Below are 21,685 nucleotides of genomic sequence, written 5' to 3' on the forward strand. Positions count from 1 at the left end.
TTAAGTTCCTGAGGGAAAACTCTCTGTAGTTTAAAATGTTATTAATTTGTATTCTTCTCTCCTGTTTATCCAGCTTACATTCAGGCATACTAATTAGTCATGATGTGTGTTAGCTAGAACTCTGTTTTTTAAGTTTACTTTATAGCAAAGTCAGTAATAATTCCGTAACTTTAAAGTCCACATTTTTTTTTTTCTAAGAAATGTTTTTCTTCTTTTTCAGGTAACAAATATACTTTAGAGACTAGACCAAACCAAGAAGGCATTGATGTAAGACAAGAGCTACTGAAATTCCATTCTACTTATTATTCATCCAACTTAATGGCTATTTGTGTGCTAGGTCGAGGTAAGAATCCTTAAAATTTTTCATAGAATTGGATAATCTAAGTTTTCTATTTGTCTCTTTCAAAGTATTGGAAGAAGGATATATGGCCTTTTATCTGCTCAGAGGCTTTCGAAAATGATCTCCTTGTTGGAAAATATGTGGAGAGGAATTTTGTTTTTAACTGTGCTCAAAAAAGGAGTATAGATGATTTAAAATGGAGACCTGAGAAAAATATAAATTACTAGTAGGTATTATAAACATATAAAAGCAAAGAACGGAAGTATAAGGGGAAAGATTAACAGATTCAAAAAACTAGGAACAAGATTAAAAGGCAGATGAAGCGGGGGGGGAGGGCAGATACTGATACACTGGAAAAATGATTTGGAATATAATCAAAGGTTTGACTTTTTATTTATTTTCCTATTATTTTTCAATTTTAATTTTTAAAGTTTTTATTTTAATTCCAGTTGGTTAATATACAGTGTTAAATTAGTTTCAGGTGTACAATATAGTGATTCAGCAATTCCGTACATCACTCAGTGCTCATCACGACAAAAGTACACTCCTTAATCCCCATCACCTATTTCACCCATCCCCTCACTCCCTTCCCCTCTGGTAACTATCAGTTTGTTCTCTGTCATTATGAGTCTGTTTCTTGATTTGTCCTCCCCCCCCCCCCCACTTTTTTTGTTTCTTAAATTCCACATATGAGTGAAATCATACAGTATGGTCTTTGACTGACTTATTTCACTTAGCATTATATTCTCTAGCTCCATTGGTATTGTTGCAAATGGCAAGATTTCATTCTTTTTTATGGCTGAGTAATAATCTGTTGTATATATATACCACATCTTTATTCATTCATCTATCGATGGACACTTGATCTGCTTCCATATAAAGGTTTGACTTTTTAAATGCAAATTAACTAAAGACAATTTAGTGTTTCCTCCTGTTAAATTACCATAATTTTGTTCTTGTTTTTAAGCAATACTCATTATGGAGGAGCAGTGCCTTTTTATATTGGTGATGGTGTATACAATTTATGCAATTGCTCTAGACTTTCTGGAGAACAGGTTAACAAGGTGCATCACCCTCAAAAAGAATGTTTTTATTTCTAGAAATGCAATCTAAGGAAATAACCACAGTTGTTCGAAGAGGTGATACACTAGGATGTTTCTATCAGTATAGTATTAGTGAAAAGTTAGAAATGATCTGATTGTTCATTAATAGAAGATGGGTTAAATAATGATGTTATAGCTATGTAATAGGGCATCTTATAGAAAATTGCATCTCTTCTCCCACTTTCTATTCTCCTATCTCCTTTATTTTTCTTTACAACATTTATTACCACCTGACATAGTAAGTATTTGTTTATCATTGTCTACCATACTAGAAAGTAACTTACTTGAGACTAGAAGCTGTTTTGTTCACTGCTTTGTCCCCAGTGCCTGAGTTAGTGCTTGACACATCATAGGCATATGGTAAATATATATTGAATGAATGAATAATTTTATGACAGCGTTTTAATAACATGGGAAAATATTCTTGATATGTCCAATGGAAAACGAAAGCACTCTGTAAAAACTATGTGCTATATGATCCATTTGGGGATTTATAAAAAATTATAATAGACATATATGGTATAGACATAAGACAAAATTGGAAAACATATACTAGCAATTTAATGTGGTATAGTAGTTGAGAACTCATGCTCTAGACTCTTAGAGCTTGAGTTTGAAGTCCAGATGCACCACCTACTTAGCTGTGTGGCCTTGAGCTAACTGAGTTACTTCAGATCTCTGAACTCTAGTTGTTACATTTTTAAAATGCAGATGTGCTACCTCATTACCGGTTATGAGGTTTAATCAAGATAATGCAAAAGTGTTTAGCATGGTGCCTGGCACATGGCAAATGCTCCATAAACGGTAGCTACTTTTAGCATCCCATAATCATGAGATTATGAGCGACTTTTTCCTTCTTTTTACATTTGTTGTTAGCTTTCTACTTTTGGCAAATGTTACATTTGTAAGTAGAAAATAAACAACTTTTAAGTTGGTAATAGGAACCAGGATATAAAATGGGTCCAAGGAGTGAACCCAATAAAATAAAAAGTGTATCTATAATTCTGTGTGCTTGCTAACAGTAGCTAGTTCTAGAGTGTTAAATATCACTTGGTATTTAGAGCCTCGTCCTGGGAATATTTTTGTCTATGTTACATTGAGATGAAAAACGCTTCATTTCAGTAAGCACTTATGGGGCAAGTAATAATGACAACAGATGAATCAGGCAGGAGGCTTGCCTTCCTTGTTCCCTGTTTACTGGACGTGACAGAGCGTGTCTGAAAGATACAGATGTTTCAGTTCCGATTGCATACACATCACTCTCCTAGTGTGACTGACCTGTGCTAACTTCAGTGGACTTGATGAGGGGCCTGGGAGAGGTGTCCTTGCAGCACAAGAGGTATGAGGAGGAAACAGGATCTCTCAGAGGATTAATAGAAAATCCGCTCCTTCTTCTAGGATGAGGGGAGAGAAAGAGTAACCATGTGGAAGGATCTCTGTCACAAAGGGACAAAAAGGTTTTTCTCTGTTCTCCCACGGGACCATCCCTCTAGTTGTGGCAGCACTAATTACCTGGAAACTTGGCAAATAGGTAACTATCAAGTACAGTACAGACACTGGGATTGCCAAGTCCTCGTGATGTAATGACGAAAGGGACTCAGTTCCCTGATCTCCAGTAGCACACTGCTTAGTGGAGAAGACTGACTGCAGTATCATAGAGCTACTGTACCTTTAAAAAGCTACATTGTACACTTACACTTTTAGGGTAGAAATAATCAAAAGGCACACCTGGTAGAGCCTTGCTCAATAAAGGGCCTCGCTGTTGCCAGCACCTCAGGTTGATCCACCTTGGTTTACTGCCCACCTTGTTTTAGATCACATGTTCCGTCTGTGCATAAATCTGCCATCCCTTGCTCCAGATACACCCACTCCATTCCTGAGTTTACTTGTCATATAACAAGAAGCCACTGGTCTGCCCTGTATTTGGCTCTGGACATTTAGAGGTCCTGAGTACATGTAAAAAAGAAATTGAAATAAAAATATGTACATTTAATAAGTAAAGTGCAAACGCCCATATTCGTAGGCCTAAAAGAGAATTTCATACTATATAAAGGCAAATCTCGAAGAGTGATTAAGTGCTCTTTAAAGAGTTCATGGAAAAGTTCAAAATGGGTCATAGAATATCAAGGGGAAATTTCTTATTTGATCTAAATGCTTCCTGACAGTAACAGGTGATGAATGTTTATACCATTTATAAATAACTTATTCTTGAGGAGACAGAATCAAGGTGAATGGTTATCTTGTCTATGAAAAAATAACCTTTTGGGCACCTGGCTGCCAAGTTTTTCTTTTTCCTCCAATCCTGTGATGACAATGCCCTCTCCTCAAAAATCTCACCTTAAGTCATTTTTGTTATACTTCCAAAAGTGGGATTTTGTTAATACACTCACATAGAAGTATGCCCGTTAAAAAATTGAGATTGCCTGCAGTTTTCACTAAAGAGAGCTTTGAGATATTTTTGTTTCAGCACATAGAGATCTCTCCCTAATTAGTGACTGCATCAAATTCTAATGTATAGACATTTCACAATCTTCACATGCTCATAGATGTTTAGGTCATTTCCAGTTTTTGTTGTAAACAGTGCTGCAGTGAACATATTATACATCTTTATAAGCTTTTCAAGTATAACTTTATAAAAGAAAAAGGTAGGTGATAACATAGAATAACTTAAGTGGCTATATCATTCTACCAACAATTACAAGTCTTTGAATGAGTTTGGCACATCATGATACAGAATCATATAATGTTAGACCTTGGAAGGGACTTGGGATCATCTCACCCAGTGTTCTCATTTTATAGAACCTGAAGCGGTTAAGCAGGTAGTCAGTTGATGCTGTTGGTGAAGCCAGGGTTAGGATCCAAGTCCTCTAGTCTCCCCACCCAGGATTCTTTTTACCATTTTGTACTCTTTCCCCACAGAATCACTCACAGACTCTAACATTTGACTTTCAACAATGGGCTTAGATTGTGTCTATTTATAAAGTATATGTTATAATCTATCAGCTGATGGTTTAGCCTCTGGGCAATCGTAGATTAAATAGTTTTCCAAATGCAGCCAATTATTCTATTACTGTTTTTAATACATGTTTTAAATTTATTGCAAGACAACATTTGTGAAACAGTTACAGAGCTAGACACATGTGAGGTATAATCATTATCAGTATTGCTTAGCTTTAGAAGTTACACAGGCACTGACGGGATTGAACAGAGTGCTTCAACTTCTTCAGATGCAGCTTTAAAAAAAAATCGTAAGTTTTCTTTTTAATAGTCTGAAGGTTTTTCAGGAGATCCTAAGGTTTTGTTTAGCTTTATTGAGATATAATTGACATGTAACATTGTGTAAGCTTAAGGTATACAATGTACTGATTTTATATATGTATATATGATCTTAAGGTTTTAAATATTACCTGTCATGTTATGATTAGTTTAAGTTCTGTTTTCATTGTCTGTTTTCTCACAGAATCTTTAGACGACTTGACTAATCTGGTGGTAAAGTTATTTTCTGAAGTTGAGAACAAAAATGTCCCACTGCCAGAATTTCCTGAACACCCTTTCCAAGAAGAACATCTTAAAGTAAGTGCATGTATTTCTGATATATTTTTTTTAATTCAAGAACATAATGTATGCCTAGTTTACCAAAGAGTAGATGAAAAATTTTGAAAGTTTTATTCATCCCCCCCCCTTTTTTTAAAGATTTTATTTATTTATTCGACAGAGATAGAGACAGCCAGCGAGAGAGGGAACACAAGCAGGGGGAGTAGGAGAGGAAGAAGCAGGCTCATAGCAGAGGAGCCTGATGTGGGGCTCGATCCCATAACGCCAGGATCACGCCCTGAGCCGAAGGCAGACACTTAACCGCTGTGCCACCCAGGTGCCCCTATTCATCCCCTTTTTTAAAAAAGATTTTATTTATTTATTTATTTATTTGAGAGACAGAACGAGTGGTGGGGAGAGGCAGAGGGAGAGAAAGAGAAGCAGACTCCCCACGGGGCAGGAAGCCTGATGTGGGGCTCAATCCCAGGACCTGGAGACTATGACTTGAGTCAAAGTGGATACCCAACCGACTGAGCCACCCAGGCACTCCTGTTTATACAGTTTTTAATATTTGTTTGGATAATTGAATCAGTTTCACATTTATTAGGGATATGTATCACCAAAAAGATATCAATATATATCTGATCTTTCCATACTTAAAGTAGTTTTGGTAGTTATAGCCTTGATAAACTGGAGAGGCTGTTCTCCAGTGCCAGAAGGCAAGCATATCTGGCACCGGACATGGGCTGTACATCAACTGTTATGAGAGTCCACTTAGAAAGAGCCCGGGCCAGTTATTCTTTGTGGTCAGTACAATTTTCTCTGGCAATAGATTCTCTTTTGAATTTGGGATTTTTCCATGAAAATTTGTATTCTTCATAGTTTATAAATCCTTTATTCAGTAGGAGTTGCTATAGCTAATCTTTCTTGATTTTTTTTTTTCCCAGCAACTTTACAAGATAGTACCCATTAAGGATATTAGGAATCTATATGTGACATTTCCCATACCTGACCTTCAGAAATACTACAAATCAAATCCTGGCCATTATCTTGGTCATCTCATTGGTCATGAAGGTCCTGGAAGTCTCTTATCAGAACTTAAATCAAAGGGTAAGTCTTTTGGGCACCAAATTCTGAGGGTAGTACCCCACATCCTTTTACTCTGGCTCCCGTTTTCTCCTAGATATTTTTGTGTGAAGGAACATTTTTGGATGAGACAGTTTTGGGTTTTTGGGAGAGTGAGGTGGTGGTTGTTAGTGTGCTTTTGTTTTTTTTGCTTTGGTTTGTTTCTTTTCCCATAATTTGTTTTACCCTTCAGTATTGTGCAACGAAGTTTAGATTTTTCAAAAGATACTGTGCTACATGTTTTAAATAATAGAGAGGTTCAAAAGTAAAAGCTCATGTTGGTTATTCTTTACCATCTCTGTACAATAATGGTACACATAATTTATTCGCCTGCTCTTATCTATCAGACCAGAGGGTATGCTAGGGTCTAGTCAGTAGATGATTTCCAAGGCTCCTCTCAACTCAGGCTCTGCTTTTATGTAACACTTAAGCAAGGTAGTTTACTCTTGCCTGGGAACTGACTTGAAGAGTCCTGAGGAAACCTCCCAACCCAAAAAATCCCTTCAGTCTTCCACAGTGTCTGAAACAGTTTTTCTGAACCGATTTTTGCTGCTCTTTTCTGCAAGTGGTCCATTCTATTATCTTGGGAACGTATAGCATAAATTAAAAAGAACATTCTTTGTCCTAAAGGAAGCCACACATATAATCTTGTTTTGATTTCCTTTGAATATTACAGGTTGGGTAAATACTCTAGTTGGTGGACAGAAGGAGGGAGCCCGAGGTTTTATGTTTTTTATCATTAATGTGGACCTGACTGAGGAAGGATTATGTAAGTATTGACCTTTAGGCTTTTAATGAAAATTAACTTCTTATGATACATTTTTAAAAATTTCTTAATGCTGTGGATCTGTTTTATGTTGTAAAGCCATAAAACCTCTAATTCACACAATTCATCCATTGTATTTTTCATGTGCAACTTGGCCTTCATTTCATGGTGATTTTTCCTCCTTAACGACTTGTCATTATGTTGCACTTGTGAAATGCGTACTTGGCTTTTCATTGACTCATTAACTTCCCTCAAATCCCTTCTGTCACATGTCCCAGAGCCTGGAGGGCCATGTGTGGGACTCTAAAACCTATCTCAGGGGGTGAGGACTCCATTTCTACTTACCTGACTTTACCCTAGGAGTGAGCCCACTGCTTTGAAGGATTCAAGGACTGAATGGTTTTTAAGTGTCCCCCTTTTTTCCAGTACACGTTGAAGATATAATTTTGCACATGTTTCAATACATTCAGAAGCTACGTGCAGAAGGACCTCAAGAATGGGTTTTCCAAGAGTGCAAGGTAAGTTTGTTTCACCAACATTTTTCTTAAGGAAATTTTTCAGAAAACATACATATGTGAATTAATTTAAATTTAAGGTCCAGTGAAGGGCGCCTGGGTGGCTCAGTCATTAAGTGTCTGTCTTCTGCTCAGGTCATGTTCCCAGGGTCCTGGGATCGAGCCCCGCATCGAGTTCCCTGTTCAGCCAGCAGCCTGCTTCTCCCTCTCCCCCTCCCCCTGCTTGTGTTCCCTCTCTCACTGTCTCTCTGTCAAATAAATAAATAAATCTTAAAAAAAAAAAATTTAGGGCCCAGTGAAACTTTTAAAGTTCCGGGGTTTTTCTGTTGTTATTTAAACTCTAAAATCTTGCGATGCATAGTAGCTTTAGTTAAGGCTTAGTTGTACTCCTCTGATTACCTGCCTGGGGCACAATTAGGGCTAAGGCATCAAGTAACCTTTTTTTGGAGGGAAAAAGAAATTGCTTTTCTATCGCTCAGAAGAAAGCCATTAGTTTCTTGAGCTTGTAGCTATCAGGGTGTACCTTACTGTTCGCCTGAAGCTTCATGAGCCTCATCATTTTCAGATCTGCTGACAAAAATCTATAGTGAACTTTCAAAGAAATTGTGAATTGTTGTATATATGATTTTGTTCTTAAAAGTGATTTTATTATTGTATGTATGGAAAAGCCTGGCTGTCTCTTACTATTTTTTAATAAAACAAAAGTTCTCTTTCTGAAATTTTTTTATTTTTTAAGATTTATTGATTTGAGAGAGAGAGTGCACAGGGGAGAGGGACAGAGGAAGGGGGAGTGTTTTAAGCAGACACAGGGCTTGATCCCACAACTCTTGAGACATGACCTGAGCCGAAACCAATTGTTGGACATTCAACCAACTGCAGTACCCAGACGCCCCTTCCAGAATTTTAAAGCATTCTTTTAAATGTTTTATTAAAGATATGTACTTTATATGTAAGGTCTATTGAGATTCTGAAATGTATTTTAGGATGAGAGAAATCCTTTTTACTTAGGTAAAAGTTTAAAGGGATACTCTGTGCTTGTGGAACGTACAACAGAAACTTCTAATCTGGGTGCAGTTCTCTGAATGGGTCAACAAAATGATCATCTGTACAGCTGTTGATCTTGGAAGGTTCTTCCACAGTTTTCCTAATTCTTTGACTAATAGTTTGAATAATTAGGGCTAAAGAATCATATTCTGGGGGCGCCTGGGTGGCACAGCGGTTAAGCGTCTGCCTCTGGCTCAGGGCGTGATCCCGGCGTTATGGGATCGAGCCCCACATCAGGCTCCTCTGCTATGAGCCTGCTTCTTCCTCTCCCACTCCCCTTGCTTGTGTTCCCTCTCTCGCTGGCTGTCTCTATCTCTGTTGAATAAATAAATAAAATCTTTAAAAAAAAAAAAAGAATCATATTCTGTTTTGGTTATTTTCATTCATGTTCTGTGCATTTCTAAATCAAGCATAGCTGATTTTTTCTGATAAAGTTAAATATGGAGTAGAAAGTCTGTGGTGCAAACTAAACACTAAAGAAAGAACATTTTTTTAAAAAGTATTTCTAAATAGTAGTTGACTTATGTATAATTGGATTAATTTTCCATTTTAGGACTTGAATGCTGTTGCGTTTAGGTTTAAAGATAAAGAGAGGCCACGGGGCTATACCTCTAAGATTGCAGGAATATTGCATGTAAGTTTGTTATTTTACGTATACATTGGTGTGTAGAGTATTTTCATGATCCTGCATATATTACCTTAGTACTACATGAATGATAAAAATTAAAGTTGAAGTATAAAACTTTAGACTTTGTAGCAACCAGGCAAACTCTGATGTCAAACCATGCTTAAAATCTTAATTTTCATCATCCTAAAAATTATTATCTATAATGTTTTTCATTACAGAGGCATTTTGCTTCGTGGATTTAAATATTTTTCAATCTACAATGTGTCAGATGCTTATTATGTGAAAGCTATATAGACCATCTACTTTTCTCCACTTCTGTTGCTACCACACTAGTCTGAGCTACCATCATTTCTTGCCTAGACTACCATTATAATCTCTTACCTGGGGTCTCTGTTTTCCCTCTTGTTCCACACTATAGTTTATTTTTCCAGCCTCGGTAATCTTTTGAAAACCAAAATCAAATTGTTTCTCTTCTCTGTGTCAGGTCCTTCAGTAGTTTCCTATCGGAGTTGAAATAAAATCCAAAATGTCATGTTGGCTCACAAGGTGATCTGGCCCCAGCCTGTCTCTCTAACCGTTTTCTATATAACTCCCCAACCCATCTCCCCCATTCTCATTCCCCTCCAGTTGTACTGGCTGCCTGGCTGCCGAATCTTCAAGTGTTAAGTTTATTCCTCCCTCTTGGGACCTTTTACATTTGCTGTTTTCTCTACCTGAAATTCTCTTCTCTCTTGTCTTTGCATGGCTGGGTTCTTGTCGTTTGGGTTTTCACTTAGGTGTCTCTTTCTCATAGAGACCTTCCCTGACCTCCCAGTCATGCCCTGCCCCTTTTTAATTCATAGCACCTATCACTATAATGAGGCTGTTTGTTTATTGTCTGCCTCCCTCCCAATTAGAATATAAGCTCCTTGGGTAAAATAAGTGAAGGGAATTAAGAGTGCATTTACCTTGATGAATACTGAGTAATAATATAGAATTGTTGAATCACTGTATTTATACATCTGAAACTAATATAGCATTCTATGTTAACCATACTGGACTTTAAAAAAAACATCAAAAAACTTTAAAACTCTGGTCACTCCCTCTCCTAACATACATGTTCGTTATTGTTTTGTATTTTAGTTCAGCCTTGAGTCTTAATCCCCAAATGAATTATCGTTATTATTAAATGTATTATTGTATGGGAAAAAAAAAGGATATAAGCTCCGTAGGGAGCAGGGACATCGTATCTGTTTTGCCTGGCACAGAGTAAATGTGCATTAAATATTTGTTGAATGAATGAATCAGTCTGTCTCAATATAATGGAAGTTGCTTTTACTAATAAAAAATATCTTCGACATTATTTTTCTTCAGCAGCCGAAAATATAAGCCATTCCCCCCCCCCACAAGAACTTTCTAAATGCTTTTCTGATTTCAATCATAGAAATTTGAGAGGAAATTCTGTTTATAAAAATGTATGTACTTTATATTAAGAATCCTATAGGTGTCAGCATTTCACTATCAAATTTTCTTCATTAACAAGTATTCAGTTTTTAGCCAGAAATATTACACTTTTCCCTGAAAAAAATACGATTTTGCTCTCAATAATGTAAATGTATTTGGGGATTAACCGCAAAATCAGCCTGCAACAGGAAACTGCTTCAAGTGTGGTAAGAAAGAAGAAAGAAATTTTTCCAGTGGAGTAAAATTTAATTGAAGGAGGATGTGTGGGGGTGTGTAAAATAATGGGTTCAGTGTGTTAGAGATTAGTTTGCTTAGTAAGTTAGACTCTATAGTAGCCTTGCACATTTTATTTATCTATTTATTTTCCTTTTAATAAGTATTATCCCCTGGAAGAAGTGCTCACAGCTGAATACTTACTGGAAGAATTTAGACCTGACTTAATAGAGATGGTTCTCGATAAACTCAGACCAGAAAATGTCCGGTGAGTCACTTCACAGATTTTACTGCTACATACTAAATTTTCAGTAATGATTCAAAGTTGAAAATTTGGAATTGTGAAGTAAAATGCTTTTAAACTTGTTATCGAGCATGATTAAAGTAGAAAGAAGAGTATAATGAAGCAATAACAAACATCAGCAAATCAGTACCTGACCAGCCTTTGTTATCCTTAACCACCCCTCCTCACTCATCCTCTCTCCACTCTAGATGATTCTGAGGCAGGATCTCTAAAACATGAAGACTTTTTTAAAAAAACAAAACAAGGGGCTCCTGAGTGGCCCAGTTGGTTGGGCATCTGACTCCTGATTTTGGCTCAGGTCATGATCTCAGGGTCCTGGGATCGAGCCCTGCATCAGGCTTCATGCTCAAGAAGGGAGTTTGCTTGAGGATTCTCCCTCCCCCCTCCCTTTCTCCCACTCACACACACACACTCTCTCTCTAAAATAAATAAATAAATCTTTAAAAAAACCTAATCATGATTTCATTATCATGAATAAAATGTAACAACAGATCATTAACCTGGCTTCATCCTAACTCAAATACCCAGGGTATCAGCTTACATATCTGACTTCATAAAGAAGTGAGAACACCCTCTTTTTTCTTAAGTGGAAGTAAGGATTACAGTCTCATAATCCTTCTCACTGACCAGTGATTAACCAGGAGATCAAAAGTTGGAGGAGTTCTTACAGGAACAGATACTCTTATTAGAGGAGGTTCAGCCCTAAAGAGCTTATGAACTATCCCATGATATTTCTGCCTTAAAATTGAATTTCACCCATGTTTTCCAAAGTGAAATAATACCAGGAATATACTTAAGGGACACATATTTTGAATTTTTTGTTTTTCTCCTCTGTCAAGCACGTATTTCCAAAATTCTCCTGGGAACTTGGAGATTGAGTAAATATGTGTTTTGGAACAGTCATTTTATGAATAAAATCAACAATCTGGTAGAAGTTTTTGAAGAAGAAAAACCCTTCTGACAGAACTATTCCATCAAAGGTCTTTTTCCTAGTTACCATTGTTTGTACTTTTCCAGACATGTACTAGCAACAAATGATGGGAAAATTAAAAGAATTATTATTGGTAGTGATACAGTGTGATAAATACAATAAAATGACATAGAACTAACTCTACGTACACATTCTATCAATACCATTTTCCTAGTTTAGGTATTTTACTATAGTTAATGTAAGATGTAACTGTTGAGGGAACTGGGTGAAGAGTACATGGGACCTCCCTGCATTATTTTTGTAACTTCCCATGAATTTGTAATTATTTCAGAATTGAAAGAAAAATATTTACAGTAGCAACAAAAATGTAAAATAAATAGGAATGAATTTAATCAAAGATAAGCAAGACTTCAACATACAAAACTACAAAACAGTGCTGAAAGAAATTAAAGACTTTGTTAGGAGGCTTGCTATTTAAATTCTCTCTAGTCTGATTCCTGGGCTCTGTGTAATCACAATCAAAATCCTAGTAGCCTTTTTTCCTTTTAGTAATTGGTAAACTGATTCCACAATACCCATGGGCATACAAAGGACCTGGAATATCCATAACACACCTTTTTTTTTTTTTTTAAGATTTATTTATTTTAGAGAGCAAGTGTGGGGTGGGGTGGGGGTGGGGGGAAGCGCATCGGGAGAGAGAATCTTGAGCAGACTCCATGCTGAGCCTGGAGCCCAATGGGAGGCTCGATCCCAGGATCCTGAGATAATGACCTGAGCTGAAACCAAGAGTCAGATGCTTAACCGACTGAGCCACCCAGGCGCCCAGCCATAATACTCTTGAACATAAAAACAAAAGTTGGAGGACTCAAGCTACTGGATTTGAAGGCTAACTATAAAGCTACGTTAATTACAGCATTGTGCATTGGCCTGAGGATCAAAAAGAAATCATTAGAATAGGACAGAGTCCAGAAATAGGCCCACACATATATGTTCAGAGGATATGTTCAGAGGATGTCTTTTTTGTGGTAAAAAAAAACACATAATATAAAATTTACAGTTTTAACCATTTCTAAGTGTGTAATTCAGTATTATATTCATATTAAATATATTCATACTGTTGTGAAGCAGATCTCCAGAACTTTTTCACCTTGTAAAACTGAAACTGTGCCCATTAAACAGCAAGTCCTCTTTTTTCCGTCCCAGCATCTCCTGGTAATCACCATTCTACTTTGTTTTCATGCATTTGACTACTTACATACCTAATAACCAGTGGAATCATACAATGTATCTTTATTTCACTTAGCGTAATGTCTTTAAGGTTCATCTATGTTGTACTATGTGACAGGATTTCCAGTTTGACAAATTATATCTACAAATACAGCTATAGAGTCTTGGCCACATGCCCTGCTTAAGTCATAAGTAAATCTTTTTTTAGGAGAAGTTCTTGCTGAATCCATGCAGGTCCTAGGATATTGTCTTCTTGTCTAAATGTTGGTAGTCTGACAGTTGACTAGAATTTTGTGAGAAGTCAGTGCCTATGGCTTACGCTTTTTTAGGCTCCATTCCTTTCCCTTCCTGAAAATTAGAGCATTTGTTCATCTCCATCTCCATCTTCTGCCTCTTCTCCTTCCTCCAATATTTCTAAAAGGTGGTGGGCAGTGATCCTACGGGATTTGTTAGTTACCTAAGCATCAGAGAATATGAGTGATCTGCGTTGGAGATGTGAATTCATTTGAGTTACTTGGCTGGCTCACTCATTAATCCTGGCCTGGGTTTCAACCCCCTTTTTCTTCTGTTGTTTGGTCCACCTTTGCAGTTTAAAGACCCATGTTTTTTCTTTTTCTCTTTTTTAAAAAGATTTTATTTATTTATTTGAGGGAGAGAATGCGCACAAGCGGGGGAAGGGGCAGAGAGAGAGGGAGAAGCAGGCTCCTCACTGAGCAGAGAGCCCAACATAGGGCTCGACCCCAGGACCCTGGGATCTCGACCTGAGCCGAAGGCAACTGCTTAATGGACTGAGCCACCCAGGCACCCCACCCCCTCCCATGTTTTTTCTAAAAACAAATAAATAAGAGGTCAGTAGTCCTGTCATCTGCCAACCTGAGACCAGTGTATCACATTTTGCTTTAGGTCTTGTGTCCTGTTGGATTATGAGGTCCTTTAAGGTAAGAACCGTGTTTTTTTCAGATAGTTACCAAGGGCTGAACAAAAGTTGGTTGACTTCTCTAAGCCTTTAGCCTAACCTTTCTTGATTTCTTCTTTCTTTAAAAGCCCTTTTAAAAAGTGGGTTTTTGTTTTTTTTTTTAGCATTTTTCATGAACCTCAATTTCTTCAGCACTGTGGCCTTCCTGTCACAATTCTTTAAGTTTGGCTTTGGGTCTCATCAGTAGATTTTTTTTTGGTACTTTCTTTCTTCTTTGAGGCATGTCTTTTGAAAATATGATTTGATATCATGGTATTGTAGATTCTTCTAGTGGAAGGCTAGAGTTCATCTACTTAGAATCCTTATTTAAAAAGTAATGAAACTGAAGCCCAGAGACTTGCCTAATTTAGATCTTAACTGTGATTTTGGCAAGATATCAAAGAACATGAGTCAGAGTATTGACCAGAATCCAAGTTTCTGATGGCCAGATCTATACCCTCTCTACTAATTTTGTTTGAATTCATCACAATTACCCTTGAAGCCTCTTCTCATTCTTGGATGTCTTTCCACCTTTGGTCTCTCAGGGATTATTTGCAGAAGTCTCATGAGAATTCATATCTGAGGAGCCATGTTCCCTTTTAATGTCTATAGTCAGGATACTTATTGTTTCTGAATGAGTCCTGTCCAGCTTCAACAACTGTTCATTTCCTCTGAACATTTCTAAATGGCTGACTGAAGTCAGTGGTGGGCAATCATTCTAGCCCACTGTTTCACTGTTGTAAGTTTCAGTATAAAAAGAAAAGTTGTTTTTCTCTCCTTTTTCCAAGGACCATGTTAGTACCAGATCAGCAATCAGTTTGTGGATAGAATTAAAGAATAGCATTGTCACACGCACATACACACACAAACACATACACAAACACACTTAAAAAACTCATCAAGATTATTTTTAAGCATAATTAGATTTCCAGCAGATAGTCTAAGGATGTGACCGTATCTGTGCTAGTTTTTCTCAGCTGTCTGCAGTTATATATATTGCAGCTCTCCGTGGCATACTTAGATTATTGTGCCTTCTCTTCTCTCTTTTTCTCCTAACTTAAGTCTCTTGTGCTTTCACATTCTGGTTTGTAGATTTCTATGTAGGTTTGATGTGTATATACTGTCTCTTCTGTTACTCCCATTGCTTACCTTTTATAATTAATTTTTAAATAGTCTTTCGCTGTATGTTAAATTCCTCAGTGATACACTAGCTCTTGTTCTGCAAAGGTATCTCTCTTTGTTAGGCCAGTATTTGATGTTTGCCTTGTTTGAGGGAACTGTGTTCATCTATTTCATATTTACTTGCTTAGGGTAACATTTCATATGTTACCCGTCATTTGCTGTGGTATACAGCTATCTAAATCCCTTAGGATTGTACCTGACCAATCTCCCCTCCTCTCCCCCTTTCTAACCTGAGCATTACTGAGCAGCCTCCAGTGTCTGTTGCTTTCTCTGTCAGAATTCATCCTCCAAAGCATCTGGCAGCTTTCCCTGAGCTTTTTTCAAAAACTTTCTCTCTCAGGACAGAGTTTAAAGTACTCTTGTTTCAGGGGCCATGTCCACTGCCAAACGAATGCTTCAGTGTTCACAAGTTGTCATCAGTCGCTTGTACATTATTCTGATATGTGGGCTGTCATTTAGGGAGACCAAAGCCATCTACGTAACAGACTTGTCCAAAATCAGGCACCTCATGGAAGAGAAGATGGTAATACCACCTGTCTGTAGGTTATTTTACTTCCTAACACAGTTTTCAAAATTCTCCTTGAGAATCAGTCCATTCATTTTTTAGGAAGTCAGCAGGAGTAGAAGCACTTTCTGGGGCTGAGTCTTAGCAGGCTCTGTCATGTATTGAATGAATGTCCATAACAAACATTACATGTCCTTCATGTGGCCATGTGAGTTCTATACACACTCTACCTGTACCCCTCAAAAGGAATTCTCAAGATGCCAACATGGATCACTTCTTCTGGACATGATAACAGAACTCTTCCATCCATTAAGTGCTGTGATTCCTCGCTATGTTTCTATGGAATATATTCTTATTTAGCATGTTTTCTAGAACTGGTAGTGGTCAGAGGCAGCTAGGCCAGATCAGGAATACCATCAGCTGGGAGATTAGTCAGCCATACTAACGGGTGGGTTAGTCAGATTGCTTATCTCTACCCTAAAGCGGGCAGTAAGACCAAGTCCAGCTAACCAGGGTAGAGTATTTTCTCTAGAATAAATAAGAAACAAACAGTGGTTCAGACGGTCAGCCGTTGAAGTTGCGAAGGTCCGACGAGGAGCAGGAGCACATTGGAAAATGGGTGGGTATTCAGTAGAGGGGAGTTTTCATCTGCGAGGCAGACATTCAGAGGCTAGAACCAAACCTCTGAGAGGATGGGTAAGAACAAGTAGGAACAAACGTAGACCTTGTTATTTGAATTGAGACATTAAGGAGAAGTGGGATCAGTAACAGGACTGACTTCATGGCAAGCCATCAAAGCTCTTGGCCTAGAGCTTCTTTATCCACATAGGATTCAAATAGGATTGGTCCCAGGCTGGCATCGAGTCTGCTGAGAGGATGGCAGTGATTCCCACTTTGATAATTACAAGGTGGCAGAGGCAGAAATGTCCCTGGTGACCCTGCACGGGGACAGGAGTTTTGTGGTACAGAACTGCTTTTGCTACTGTTCTTGTAAATCTTCTGTTCACATATCTTTTGACATCATTTTATCTCTACCCTCTCTCCCTGAACTTTTTTTTTTTTTCCTTCTGACTTCTCTTCTGGGCTATTCTGTCTGCTCATCAATGAAAGCTTTTAACAAACCAGAACATAGGAGAGGTGTTTCTGGTCTTGCTTCCTTTACGAAGGCCAATGTACATGTACTAGATGTATTTGATGGTAGTCTCTGGCAGGAAAAAACCATAGAGCACAGACTTAACAAATAATAATAAAAGTGTGTTTTGGTTTTTTGGATATCTGGATGAGCCAACAAGGGTGGGGTTTTATAGCCATTTTTGTTAACCCTGGGCCTCAGCTGTTCCTGGGAAGGAGTACTTTGTTTTGCTTTTTTAAAGACTGTTTTTCAACTCACTTTGTTCCATTTTTTCCCTAGCTACTCTTCTTTTAAAATTTTAGTCAGTAGCATTACCCACAAGAGTCCTGCATGCAGTTTTTCACGTTAAAAATGAAGGGCTCTAACCCAAGAGTAACAGAGACCACGGTCAGAAACCTCTATACATGATTGCCTGTTTTGACTAAGCCTTATTGGATTTACTGGGTCTTAGATACCCACCCTGTTCTTGGATATTATTTACATTTTCATGACTCAGGTTGTATAAATGCATGTATACAAGAGGAGTTTATAGTGTTTGTTTTTTCTATTTACCTTTAGGGTTGCAATAGTTTCCAAGTCCTTTGAAGGAAAAACTGACCGCACAGAAGAGTGGTACGGAACCCAGTACAAGCAAGAAGCTGTACCAGATGAAGTCATTAAGGTAGGGTTTGCTCATCTGTGAATAAACTTCATGTGTGAGGGACACATGAGAGCATGAGCTCTCCGGATCAACCAACTCACAGCCCCGAGCATAGATACTGATGGCTCGCAGCTGTCTGTACTGTCCTGAGCAAAGGGAACAAGGAGCTGGCGAGCTGGAGCTGAGGTTTTTGCGTGAAGAAATGGCACTGTGGCCACCTTCCATGTGTCTGTTAGGTCAGCAGGGCTGACAGCAGACTCCCCGCTTCATGCAGTCAAAGATCATTGAAATCCAAAGTACACAGAGAAGCAAAGGCACCAGAACAGGCAAGAAGAGATGGAAATAGAGAGCATGAAAGACAGATAGAACGGCTCCAAAGGCCTCACGGTCGTGCTGTGTGTACAGGTGGGAACAGTCTCTGGGATTCATGCTGTCTTCACTTCAGGAGATGCTGTATTATATCCCTCATATTGTCTCATTGCTCTTTTTGTCTATGTAAGGGAATTAGAATTTGTTTCAAAACAGGTGTGTTTAGATAGTTTGTTATCCCATACGTTAGTAGTCCAGATTTTGTTTTTTGAGTCTTACCTACTGTCTGGTTTTTTTTTTTTTTTTTTTTTTTTTTTTTTTTGGTTTTCATTGTCACCATATCTTTGAGATTGTGTCCTTTATCCATGGGAAGACACCAGAAAGCCTTGCTCTGACTCAATTCTAGTTAAAGTTGAGTAATGAACATTTCTTAAGTGTACCTGTGTAATACAGAGAAAAGAAGAAGTAGTTTCAGAAAATCATTGCTGGTACTCTCTGACCTATTCACAACATAAGAGAACATTGGAGCCCTTTCATATATGAAAATATCCATCTAGCTAAACTGTGAGCAATGCTGATCTCCCATGAATTAATCCTAAAACAAAAGAGAAACCCTATTCACCAAACTCTGATGACAGCAAACCTGCCCCGAATGGGAATTTTTTTTACAGATTTTATTTATCTATTTATTTATTTATCTTTCTATCTATATCTATCTATCTAATCTATCTATCTATCTATCTATTTATTTATTTATTTATTTTAGAGAGAGAGAGTATGCAAGTGGAGGGAGGGACGGGGGGAAGGAGAGGGAAAGAACCTGATGTGGGGCTCTCTCTCACGATCCTGAGATCATGACCTGAGCCTAAACCAAGAGTTAGACGCTAACTAACTGAGCCGCGCAGGCGCCCCCTAAATAGGAATGTTTTTTAAACAAATTTATCTGGCGGGGCGCCTGGCTGGCTGAGTCAGTAGAGCATAAGACTCTTGATCTCAGGATTGTGAGTTCAAGCCCCATATTGGGTGTAGAGCTTACTTAATTAAAAACAAAACAACCCAAATTTATCTGGGAGTTTAGCAGTGAAATTATTTTCTAAGTGTTTCCCAGCCCCTACTATTCGGCCATCGGGAGACCTAAGCTGCTATTCATAATACGGCCAAGATCCCCACCATCCCAGTGCCAAAAAACATAAACTCTGGGACCAAAATAGAACTGTAGAAGCAGCAAGGCTGTGCTAGATCATCTGGAGACCACATTACTGAACCCGGGCTTATTGGCACTTGGCTGCTTTTTTTTTTTTTTTTTTAGTAATGAAGTCTTATAAGTAATAATCCAACAATCACTGACCTGTGATCTGTCCCACTTAGCTTTTGGAAGTAGCTCATCGAGCACATCCAACCTGCAGGTTGTATCAACCTTGTTGCACAATCCAGGCTTGGGCTCCTCTTTTTCTTGACCTTGTGCTTGAATTACTGGTTTACTTGGAGATTCACATGGTCATCTGGGACAGTTGTGGACCAGGCCTTAAGGAGCAGTACTGAAGTGAAGGAAGCCTCTTTAGTCTAGCTTTCAGGCCATACATGGAGGTAACTTAGTGCTTCTGAAAGTTTAATTCTTCTGTAAATGACCTGTTATCTACCAGTTACAGGAATATATCCCTGTGCAGATTATTCTTCCTTTATTAAGGAGCTAAAGCCAACGTGATCTTCATATGGACCAAGTGGTCTCTCAGGTTTCTGTAGTCACAGATTGGCCCTTAGCCTCAGCTGATCATTTTGGAAATATGTAAAGAGGAAAGATGAATAAGTACAAAATCTTGATTAGTAACAGAGAGACCAGCTCAAGTTTCACGAAAAGCCATCAGTGGATCTTGGGAGTGGAAAAGAAAAGCTGTATAACATTTATCCCCTTAATATTTGCCTAGATATTATGCAAAAGGACTATTTTAAACTTTTGAATCCAACTTTATTGCTTTTGTGTGTGTTTTTTGTTTTTCATCCAGAAATGGCAAAATGCTGACCTGAATGGGAAATTTAAACTTCCAACGAAGAATGAATTTATTCCTACAAATTTTGAGATTTTATCATTAGAAAAAGAAGCGACACCATACCCTTCTCTTATTAAGGTAACATGTTAGAATCGGTGATTTTTAAATATAGTGGATACAACTATTACACACAGAAGGAACTGGAGACATAATTTCTTGCATTTGGTACTATGTTGGTTTTGGGGGCTCATATCCTAAGAGCTATCAGAAAGTTGTAGAAAGAATTACTGCAAGGAATATTAAAAGGCTAGAAAAGTTAAAGCAAACAAACTACTAAACAATTCAGAATCTAGGGTATTGTTTTCTTTGCAGAAAAGAAAGTTAAGTCTGGACTTCAACCACAAATCTGAAAGTTCTCAGCCTAGTTTCTGTATTCACTGAAGACTGAGTAAGGAAGTTGATTTGCGCCGCATCATGAAAGTTAGAGATAAAGAGAATTTCTAAACCCTGCAAGAGAGCATATCCAAGGGAAGCTGTTGGATTTCCTGCCCTTAAAAATAATTCTCAATTTGTTAGAATGGCTTTAGGAAATTGATGAGAACAAGGAATTTAGGAAGTTAATAAGCCAGTGAGAACGGTGATTGAGAAATGGGGCTTTTTTTTTCCCCCCAGAATGTTCTTTTTGTGTCATTGTTTCACACCTTGAGTAAATTGTGTAGAAAAATGGATCAAATTATTACTGCACATCTTCTTTCCTAAATTCACTTTCTAAACTCACCACAGTAGACATACATCTTTCTTTTTCTTTTCTTCAAAGGACCTAACATTCAGATTAACGCAGTGAGATGAGAGTTAGTGTTTAGAAACTTGAAATTTATCTCAAGCAACTAGATTATTAACTAGACAACCATTTTTCTTTAAAAATGACGTTTTAAGGGAGGAGTTAAGATGGCGAAGCAGTAAGGCGAAGACCTAAGCTTGCCTCATCCTTCGAACACAGCTGGATAAATATCAGATCATTCTGAACACCATAAGAAATCAGTCTGAGGACTGAGAAAACAAAACTGCAAGTGTACAGGTAGAATTGTGGAAGGTAGGAGCCGTGGAGAGTTGATTTGGGGGAGATAAGAACTGTGGGGGCTGTGGAAGGGAGGGAGCCCTACTTAGAAGTCTCGCACCGCCAGGGTCATGCCTGGCTTAGTGGTGCTCCTGTGGGGAAGGAGGGCAGACACCTGGGAGTAGACAGTGTAGTCTGAGGATCCCCTGGGTCGCAGGGGGAAATAGTTCCCCTGTTTGGAGTGCATTTAGGAGTGGCAGCAAGGCCTCTCCATGGACAGAAGAAAGGGTGGCATCAGTGTGCTGCACTCTTCCCAGGCATAGGAGCAGGGATACCAGCTGAGGGCAGCGAGTCTTAGTGCCTACTTTTGGTTCTGCTTTGCCATAAACTCTGAACTGCTTCACGGTCCTGCGACCACTTTCTTGGGATTGGCCGCAAGCAGCAAAAGTGGGGAGACATCCTCCCCCAGAGGATCAGTGCGGGGTGGTGCTGCAGGAGTCCCTAAAATTTGGAGTTTAGAAACCCAGCTGTGTGCTGAGATGAAACAGCTTGGACACAGACAGGCTGAAGGCAGGGACTTGACGGAAGCTGGGGCACAAGATTGTTTGCTGTTCTGTGAGGGCTTCCTGAATGAGTGGTGGGCATGAGCTTTCTGCTTCAGGGATAAGAGAGCATAGTGAAGCCATATCCCCCAATCTTCCCACCACCCCCACCCCATCAACACTGACTGATCTCAGCGAGCAA

At 38.4% G+C, this 21,685-nt stretch overlaps 1 protein-coding gene across 6 annotated transcripts in view; it reads left to right on the forward strand.

The window, feature by feature from the left end:
- IDE (insulin degrading enzyme) overlaps positions 1-21,685 on the forward strand; it is a 107,932-nt gene that overhangs the window by 51,393 nt on the left and 34,854 nt on the right. For all 6 annotated transcript variants that reach the window (XM_026481655.4, XM_026481656.4, XM_057308263.1 and 3 more), the window contains 9 exons: positions 221-343; positions 4,904-5,016; positions 5,925-6,087; positions 6,779-6,871; positions 7,295-7,386; positions 8,981-9,061; positions 10,876-10,979; positions 17,506-17,608; positions 19,900-20,022. In XM_026481655.4, the coding sequence (XP_026337440.1) occupies positions 221-343; positions 4,904-5,016; positions 5,925-6,087; positions 6,779-6,871; positions 7,295-7,386; positions 8,981-9,061; positions 10,876-10,979; positions 17,506-17,608; positions 19,900-20,022 (995 nt within the window). The remainder of the gene's footprint in view (positions 1-220; positions 344-4,903; positions 5,017-5,924; positions 6,088-6,778; positions 6,872-7,294; positions 7,387-8,980; positions 9,062-10,875; positions 10,980-17,505; positions 17,609-19,899; positions 20,023-21,685) is intronic.

Source organism: Ursus arctos, unplaced genomic scaffold (assembly GCF_023065955.2).
Source record: "Ursus arctos isolate Adak ecotype North America unplaced genomic scaffold, UrsArc2.0 scaffold_7, whole genome shotgun sequence".
Classification (NCBI taxonomy): Eukaryota; Metazoa; Chordata; class Mammalia; order Carnivora; family Ursidae; genus Ursus; species Ursus arctos.